Here is an 8820-nt window from a genome sequence, read left to right on the forward strand (position 1 = left end):
CAGAAGAGCCGGGCCTGGAGCCGGGGTTCAAACCCCCGCCCGTGTGGCGGCCAGCAGCCGGGGGAGGGGGTGTCCCGGGGCCTGAGGGGTGACCCCGCAGCTCTGACAGGCGGGGCTCGGCTCGCTGTGGGGCCGTGTCGGCTCCGGGTCGCTGTGGGTGACCTTGGCTCTTCCCGACGGGGCAGCCGGTGGAAACGTTTTGCACGGGGAGGTTTCGTTCGGTCCGGTAATGGTATTCCTTGTGGGCAGTCGTGGGGCTGGTGACCTCTTCAAGCTGGTGGCGGGGAAGATAGTGGAAGAAAAACTCTTTGAGCGGCGAGTGTGGAGCTGTTGCCACCCTAGATGGCAAGTGCTGGCGCTTTGGGGGTAGAAGGTGAAGGTGGAAGCTGTGCCTCGAGGAGGAGGGAGGTTTGAGATACCCTTCAGCATCTAACAAGCACATCCAGGGGGAAAAAAAGGACTTTTGTATTCATCCCCTTTTAGCTAGTGCACCTAACGGACAAGTGCTTGTAACGGATGCTGCCTCTAGCAGCATAAGGGAGGACTTTGCCTCATATTTATAATAACTAAAGCAAAACCCAAGAAGTTTCCAAGCTTATTAACAGTAAAGAGACACCTGGACCATACAGTCCTTTGCAAACCTATTTAAATATTTTGTGACAATTGCTGTGTCTTAATAGAAGTGAGAGCCCCCTGAGCACTCCAAGGAATGTGCTGAAGGTTTGTTTGGCTTGAATGTAGACTTTTAATTACGGCTGTAAGCCTGTGCTGGAGTACCGGTGCTTAATGAGTTGCAGCGAGTCGCTGAGGGTCAGTGGTGCTAATTGCACCCACCAGACCTACTCCTGCCATGGGGAGAAGCTGCTCTTGCAGAGGTCCGGGCTCACCTGCGCATTGCTGCTGACAGCAGATACCAACACCCTCCGTTCTTCTGACAGAAAAATGGAATTTGGCCAAGTTTCTACTTGTGCTTCAGGATCCTGGGAGATGCCTTGTCCTCTGCAGCAGCGCACGCTCACAGGCTGCTCGTGTAGTATCTTCTGATAAACCCTCTTGTGCCGTAGTAAGGACAGCTCATGCTCTTTTGAGTGAAAATGTTTCCTCTCACCATCTTACGATAGAGTGGGTGATACAAAAAATATCTGGTATTCCTGTAGGAATGAGAGTTTTATGGAAGAGGAGGAAGCCAGAGTAGGTTAACGCTGACTGCTGATGTACTGGGAAGGCTTTGGAAAATGGCCTCTCCGTTCGCTGGGCCCACAGCGGTTGCTGATGTAATTAAAGATCTAGACACTCAGATAGCTGTAAGTAAACCGCCGGGGCTTGCCACAGGGCTGGCATGTGAGATTTGTCCTAGAAATCTGCACATCCTGTTAGTTTTGTGTTTGGTGATCTTAACGGCACGCAAAGGGTGCAATAAGATCTGGAAATAAATGAACAAAATGACTTTATGCTAATAAAGTCATTTCTGCCCAAAAATTTCAGAGCTTCCTCCCCTGCATGGTGGGTAAGAATTCCTGCTTTGTGGATTTGTGAAGTGAGGTGTGGGGTGAACAGCCTGAGATCAGCCTAAACTAAAACCAGGACTAGCACGCTGACGTGCCTCCTGATCTTGTGCTGAGCTCCTTGTTCAGAAGTGCCAACTGAGGGGTTTTAGGGTGTGAGGGTAATGGTTTTCTATCATTAATTCAGTTAAAATTGAGCTGGAAACTTGCTGAGGGCGCTACAAAGTGTGTCTTGGATATAAATCCTCCTAAAAGGGCTCCGTGTCTGTAGGTGCAACAGTGCATGAGTGTGCCTTGGAATGAAGCACTAAAGCAGCTGCTTCTTGGTACTCCTGTGTGATTTCTGGTTTGTGTTTTGGTATGAATTAACCCAAACTAACAAAGCTTGCTCTGATGAGGGGAAAATGTTTCTTTGTAGCTCAGGTGGCAGATGCTTTGTTCATCACTTTGTATGCAAGAGTGTTGTAAAGTTGTTTAAAGAAACTCTTTTCTTCCTCCATGAGTAAGTTCACCCTGGGATGCAGGCAGGGGCTTTTCAGACGCGGTGTCTCAGCGGCTGCTTCTCTCCCGGCTCTGGGCCTGGCAGCAGCTGCTGCACGAGGGGCTTTTACATCAAACCATTCCTTAAATGCTCATTTCACGTGACAGACCTGTCACTGCTGCCCACAGCAGTTGCGGGGGTGGAAGGTCTGGGGTTTGGACAAGTTTCCTTTTACAGAGCAGTAAGGACAGAGCAAAGCTTCATCAAGCTTGTGGAGTTTAGAGCCCTCCAGCCACGAAATCGAGTAGTTTCCAGTCAGTCTGAGTGTTAGCTTGGTGGCCAGTAACCTGAATAACGTCAGGCACCGCAGGGTTGAATGGAAGATCTGAGTAATCAGTTAAGCTGCCACAACCCACTTCTGGTTCGCTGTTAACAGCTCAGTAAATCTCACTTCATTTACTGTGGCTGTGGGTGCCCGGCGTGGGAAGAACAAATCGAAGGTGTGGGTGTGCGTGTGCATTTCTCCGTCACGTTACCTCAGAGTACCCAGACTTGTGCTCTCAGAACTCAAACCAAACGCTGTTTGTCAAACCAGCATTGAGGCATTGCTGCCGGTCAGGCTTGAAGTGTGGTGTTGCCAAAAACAAGACGTCCAGGCTGCAGCGGACACCCGTGGGAGCTGGAACCCCGTCTCCTTCACAGGCCCCTGGAGCGTGGAGTGAAGACTCGAGCGCTGTGCCTGCTGTTCCCCTGCGCTGCTGCCGCGGGGGCAAGCCCTGGCCTTTAGTTAAATCTTTTTGCATGGTCTCTTCCTCAAAGCTGTTTGTGATCCAAGGGAAATGTGTTCAGAAAGACCCTGACGGGAGGGCGAGGGAGCCCGAGGAACGAGCAGGCGGGTCGGTGCTGCTGCAGAGCTGCTCTGCCTGCAGCCACTGTGCTTCCTGGGGAAAACTTCATGTTCCATATACCAGGGAAAGTTTTCTCTTCATCTAAAAATTGCTTCTTGCTGCCTCCAGAGAAACACAATCTTCCGTAAACCTCTAGGCCCTATCAGGACACTGCAGACAAAGACATCATCACCCCGTCAAATTCCTTCTCTGTTTGCTAACTGTGGCTTTCGTTTCCTTTTCCAGTTGATTGGTTTGGGTCCCCACAACCCCAAGAAGAAGCAGGACCTAGATAAACTTTATGATCTAAAAGCTAAAGCCCAACAGATTATGAACCAGTTTGGCCCTTCTACCTTGATCAACCTCTCCAACTTCTCGATAAAGCCAGAACCCGCCAGCACTCCCCCGCAGAGCTCCATGGCCAACAGCACTACCGTGGCAAAGATGCCGGGGACGCCCAGCGGAGGAGGACGGCTCAGTCCTGAAAGCAACCAGGTAATCTTATCCACTATTTTAGGACAACAGGGGAGATGCTCAGACCTGCCTGTGGCTTAATTCCTCTCCTTCCTTAAACCGCCAGCAAAAACTTAACGTCTATTAAAGTATCGGTTACTGAGTGAACAAACACTTTCATGTATTTCTTCCCTCCCAGCCACTTCCAGGCTGGATGGGGTATGGACGCTGTAGGTGTAGAGGTTTTTTTCAGTCTCAGGAAAATGTCTCTTGGAGATGTGATTGGGAAATTCTTTTAAAATATGGTTTAGATGGGAGGCATAAACATGCAGGTTTGTAGCCTCTGTCTTACCAGGGTGGTACGAGAGGCAGCGTCGCTGCTGGGAGCTGCTGACCCGCGTGTGTGTTTGTTGTGATCCAGAGTCTTTGACGTGTGTAAAATAAGGTGCTGCCCAGCAAGTGCTCCAGGAATGAACCCTGATGTCTCTGCGGGCTTTGCTGGCACCGTGACCTCTCTGGGCAGTGTACTAGTGCCCCGACACAGCCGCAGGCACAGCAGTTCCACCGTTGGTGCAAGAGAGCCAGGAAGGGCAGGAATTCCCCATGTGTGTCTGGTTCATCTGACCAGGCTGACAGATGAGTGGTGATAATTTCCATCTGTATCCTGTCAGACTAAGGGTCCTGCTGTTGTTTAGCAGCAGTAAAATTTCTGCTCCCTGCCATGTTTGGGCTGAGAGGGTGCTGTCTTCTGCCCTAGAATAACCCAGCACTTGAAGATATCTCTGGTTTGCATTTGAAACGCTAAAGCTGATAAGCACCAGAGCCGTGGAAATACCTCCTTTGTGTCCTGAGCACAAATATAGTCTCTGATACGTTGCTGTCTGCCTCTTAAGACTTCTAGTTTTGCCTTTGTTCCCTCTTACCAGCAGCTTTGCTTCAGCCAGTGGCATTTTAGTGCCAGTTTGGTGCAGGAGACCTATTTATCCTGGCCTGCTGCATTCCACTTTCTGTTCAGAGCAAGGACTGGTGCTTGAAAATAACTCCTTAACACCTGATATTTCTTATCTCTGCCATTCCTGAACTGTTGTGCTGTGTCAATACGTGTGACTTGGGCCTTCTTGGGGGGGTGGTGGGGCAGGAGGTCTTTTGTGGCTGTGCTGCGTAGGCAGCTGCTTTGCTGAAGCAGGGCAGTAAATCCTTCCTCTTCTCCCACACGCTCAGGTTTTAACCAAGAAGAAATTGCAGGACCTGGTGCGTGAGGTGGATCCGAATGAGCAGCTGGATGAAGATGTGGAGGAGGTAGGTACCAACCCATGGCAGGGGTTGCAGAAAGAGCTAATTGGGATTTTTTCATGGACCGGTGGCCCTTTCCCCAGCGCAGGGAGGGCTCATTTTACCCTTCTGTAGTCCCATGTCGCTGCAGCCTTCAGCCAGCCGTGTCTATTCCTGCGTCCCTGTGTTGAAAAGGGTTTTATAACAGCAATTCTAGCAAATGCTGTTGAAATACTAGCTTCTGAGGGTTTATTTTCATACTTTCCACATAATTTCAGCTGCTCAGTGCTGCTAAGACTGGTTGTTGTCCTTGTTCTGCCACAGATGCTGTTACAGATCGCAGATGATTTCATAGAGAGCGTGGTGACGGCTGCCTGCCAGCTTGCGCGGCATCGCAAATCAAACACCCTGGAAGTGAAAGACGTCCAGTTGCATCTTGGTGAGTGATTTTTCTTGCCCCCCCAACCCCTCAGCTGAGAGCTGGGCACACGCCCTGAAGTCAGGGCATGGCTGTGGTGTTGGGCTGGAAACCTGTGAGGAGCTACAGATTTGTTGTTACTTAACAACACCGTAATAACCTGGGGATGAGCGGGGTGTCTGCCCCTCGCCATCCCCTCTACAGATTTTGCAGTTGTGCCGTTTGCAGCAGTCCTGTGTTGGAAGGTCCCTAGAACAGGGACATGTTTTTACCATGTTTAATGTCGTACAGCCCTCCGCTACACTGCTTTATGGAAGCTTTTATAGCTGGTGTGTGGATTTTGGAGCACTGGTGGCAGGCAGGGGCACTGCCGGGATGTTTTGTGGTGATGAGGCTGCTCTTGTGGTGGGTGTTAGGGGTAGAGAGTGCTGATGCTTGAGCGTGTCCAGAGAAGGGCAGCGGAGCTCGGGCAGGATCTGGAGCACAGGTCTGCTGGGTAGCGGCTGGGGGAACTGGGGGGGTTCAGTCTGGAGAAGAGGAGGCTGAGGGGAGACCTCCTGGCCCTCGGCAACTCCCTGCCAGGAGGGGGCAGAGAGGGGGGATGAGTCTCTGGAGCCAAGGCCCCAGCGCCAGGCCCCGAGGGAATGGCCTCAAGCTGCCCAGGGCAGGGTCAGGCTGGCTCTGAGGAAGGATTTCTGTGCAGAAGGGGCTGTTGGGCGTTGGAATGGGCTGCCCAGGGCAGGGGGGGAGTCCCCGGGATCCCTGGGGGGGTTGAAGAGTCGGGCTGAGCCAGCGCTGAGGGATCTGGGGGAGTTGGGAACGGTCAGGGTGAGGGTCATGGTTGGACTGGAGGAGCCTCCAGGGCTTTTCCAACCCACATGAGTCTGGGATTCTGTGATTCTGGGGCTGAAGACAAGTAATCGAGGCTCCTCTGCCTGCCTTGGGACATAAAGGCCGTGCCCCCCGCCTGTCCCTGCCTGCTCTGCTCAGTCTCAGACACTGCAGGTGCGTTTGCCGTGGTGAAGAGGCAGGCAGCAGTTCTGCAAACCCCGGCACAACGCGGGGGGCTGTGTGTGCCCGCAGGCAGCAGTGGGGTGCATCCTCCCGGCCCGGCTGGCTGCTGGGGCCCTCGGCCTCCCGGTACCTACGGGGGAAACGGCCTTGGCTGAAGTAATTCAAAACCAGGACGGGCTCTCTCCTCGGCTGAGGAGCCGAGGGACTGCGATCACACCAGTGCTGGGTGCTGGGGCCCGAGGGAAGCGGTTCCTGCTGCCAGGGAGCGGGGGACGTGGAGTTGTTCACCGGCTGCTCCAGCTCCGGGCACCCGGAGGAGTCGCTCTCCGAAGCAAACCCTGCCTTGTCCTCCCGAGCCGGGAGGAGCCCAGCGCTGAGCAAAGGGGTCGAGTAGGAAAAGGGGTTCAACACTGATCTGGTGTGGGAGCCGGGGTGCCAACAGGCCTGCGGTTCGTCTCCGGGGGACGGGGACCTTGTAGGAAGGGGTTTGGTGAGGGAACAGGGGAAGGGAGGTGACACCCATCTCTGCTGGCCGCTGCCCCGTCCTATGTGGGACCCTTCCCGTGGGCAGCGCTGGCCGCTTCCCCTTCCCCAGGCAAACACGGGCTGGCAGCGAGGTGAACAGGGGGTGTTTAATGCGCCCTGGCAGTCGCTCGCTGCTCCTGCCTACACCCCGGCTGCTCCATCTCTGCCTCAGCTCCCGTGCACCACAGTGGGCAGAGCCCAGCGTGTCCCAGCCCCTCCAGGGCAGGCTGCCAGCGTCCCCCAGCTCTCTAGCACGAGCATCTCTGCCGCTTCTCTTCCTTCTCCGACACCCGAGCCTTGAGCGGCACCGGCAGCGGGACGCTGCTCTTCACCCCGGCCCACGCCTCGGTGGGAGCCAGCCGCCCCGTCAGCAGCGCCTGGTAGATGGCCACCGTCAGCATCTGGAAGGCCTGGACCACGTTGCTGGCGTCCTTGGCCGAGGTCTCAATGTACTGGATCCCCAGCGAGGCTGCCAGCTTCTCTGCCTCCTTCCTGCCCACCCGTCGCTGCCCTGCCAGGTCACTCTTGTGCCCCACCAGCAAGAAGATGATGCTGAAGGGCTGGACCGTGTCTGTCACCTCCCGGTGCCACTGCCGGACGCTCTCAAAGGACGCGCGGTTGGTGAGGTCGAAGAGCAGCATCCCCCCGGCTGAGTTGCGGTAGTAGGAGCGAGTCACAGACCTGGGGCGCAAAGAGAAAGGGGGTGAGCAGCCCCCAGGGCTTCCCTGTGCTGCTTTGGGCAGCATCTCCCCTCCCTGCAGAGCAGCCCCAGCCACGTTCTGTCCCCTGCAACATGCACTCTGCTTCCAAGTCACTGTACGAGGGAGGAGAATCTGCCCTTTTGCTGTATCAGCAAGTGCTCCAGGCAGCTCTGTCCCTGCTTGGCCACCAAAGCTCATCTGTCCGCTGCAGCCACAGCCGAGACTTCCCATGGCTCGCAGCTACGTCCCCGGTGCTCTCCCATCCCCTGCAGCCACAGCCCTGCCATCCTCCCATGCCCTGCAGCCATGTCCCCTGAACTCCCTGTCCCCAGCAGCCAGCCTGGCCGGCGATGGGCAGCCCCAGCAGGGAGGTGTGAGGGCTCCTTGGCAGTCAAGCTGGGGAAGCCACTTTTTGCCCAGCTCCCAGTGGGCTCCCAGCCTCTTCCCCCAACCCTCTGCAGCTGGAGGGGCAGAGGGGTGCTTGGGGGGGGGTCCTGTAGCTCCTTTGGAGCTGGAGAAAAGGCTTAAAGGTCACCCCAAGAGCTCCTTTCCATGGCGTTGGCTCACCTGGGCCCCTGCAGCCTGCCCAGTGCTGGGCATGGTGGTTCCTCACCCACGGGGCTCCCCCCAGCAAGGGGGTGGTGGGGGACATGACTGTATCCAGGACCTGCCTGGAGTTGGGATCACATCTCACCAGTACCCCAAATCCAGGAGGATACCCAGCACCATCACCCCTCCCCACGCCGCGGCCGGAGCCAGACCCACCTGAACCGCTCCTGCCCGGCCGTGTCCCAGAACTGCAGCTTCACCCGCAGCCTCGGCTCCAGCTCCACGAACTGAACGTAGAAATCCACCCCCACCGTCTGGTTGACGGCGTCCAGGAAGACGCCCTCGGTGTAGCACCGCAGCAGCGAGGACTTGCCCACCGTTGAGTCCCCCAGCATGATCACCCGGAACTGGTACTGCCACCGCGGCTCCATCGGCACCTCCGGCGGCTGCTGGGACCCGCCACCCCCACGCTGGGGGCATGCACGGGCAGGCAGGCGGGCAGGTTCCGCTCCTCCACCCACGAGGCGTTCCCACCCCGCCATGGGTGCTGGGTGGCCCCTTTGAAGCCTCTTTTCTCCTTTTATTTTGGCTCCATCCAGCTCCCGGTGGGTCTCATTTTCCCCTGGGGGGGCCCATGGGGTGACACTGCCATGTGCAGACACGGCGGGGGGGTGTTACCCCACCAGCGACCCCCCAGGGCAGAGCATCTCCCCCACGTCAGGGGTTTTGTGCAGTGGTGTGTCCCTGCCAGGGGTCCGGTGCTCAGCCCAGCCTTTATTTAGTGTGGAAAAGCTTCAGGTTTATTAAAAACGCTCCTGCAAGGGAGTTGTTTTTTTTTTTTTTAGAGCCTCCAAATTAAGGCTTGAAATAAACTCGAGCCCGGGTGGGGACACAGCCCCACGCATCGCCCAGGGGGCTGTGGGGTGGGGAGAGAAACACCCCCGTGGGTGGAGGGTCCTGTGTGTGTGTGTGTCGCCCCGTCAGCACTGGCAGCGCTCCCGGGGCTCCTGTCTCT

The 8820-nt window shown here is 56.0% G+C and overlaps 2 protein-coding genes across 2 annotated transcripts; one reads left to right on the forward strand and one right to left on the reverse strand.

Annotated features, from left to right (window-relative positions):
• The first annotated feature begins 1036 nt into the window (after positions 1 to 1036).
• TAF12 (TATA-box binding protein associated factor 12) lies at positions 1037 to 5475 on the forward strand. Its single transcript, XM_026863444.1, has 4 exons — positions 1037 to 1304; positions 3120 to 3368; positions 4548 to 4625; positions 4923 to 5475. The coding sequence occupies exons 1-4, from the start codon at positions 1236 to 1238 to the stop codon at positions 5043 to 5045; spliced, it is 519 nt and encodes a 172-aa protein (XP_026719245.1). The 5' UTR covers positions 1037 to 1235; the 3' UTR covers positions 5046 to 5475.
• Positions 5476 to 6799: 1324 nt separating this feature from the next.
• On the reverse strand, positions 6800 to 8324 carry RAB42 (RAB42, member RAS oncogene family). The gene is made up of 2 exons (XM_026863443.1): positions 8022 to 8324; positions 6800 to 7236 (listed from the first exon to the last, which is right to left on the reverse strand). The coding sequence occupies exons 1-2, from the start codon at positions 8234 to 8236 to the stop codon at positions 6804 to 6806; spliced, it is 648 nt and encodes a 215-aa protein (XP_026719244.1). The 5' UTR covers positions 8237 to 8324; the 3' UTR covers positions 6800 to 6803.
• Positions 8325 to 8820: the final 496 nt, after the last annotated feature.

This window comes from Athene cunicularia, assembly GCF_003259725.1.
Source record: "Athene cunicularia isolate RWA chromosome 23 unlocalized genomic scaffold, athCun1 chr23_part2, whole genome shotgun sequence".
NCBI lineage: Eukaryota > Metazoa > Chordata > Aves > Strigiformes > Strigidae > Athene > Athene cunicularia.

Excerpts from the sequence above, each read along its gene's own strand:
- TAF12 (XM_026863444.1), top strand. The coding sequence starts at position 1,236 with ATGGCCTCTCCGTTCGCTGGGCCCACAGCGGTTGCTGATGTAATTAAA. Across the intron at positions 1,305-3,119 it reads ATCTAGACACTCAGATAGCT|TTGATTGGTTTGGGTCCCCA; the intron begins GTAAGTAAACCG and ends TTCCTTTTCCAG. Across the intron at positions 3,369-4,547 it reads TCAGTCCTGAAAGCAACCAG|GTTTTAACCAAGAAGAAATT; the intron begins GTAATCTTATCC and ends CCACACGCTCAG.
- RAB42 (XM_026863443.1), bottom strand. The coding sequence starts at position 8,236 with ATGGAGCCGCGGTGGCAGTACCAGTTCCGGGTGATCATGCTGGGGGAC. Across the intron at positions 7,237-8,021 it reads GCCGGGCAGGAGCGGTTCAG|GTCTGTGACTCGCTCCTACT; the intron begins GTGGGTCTGGCT and ends TTTGCGCCCCAG.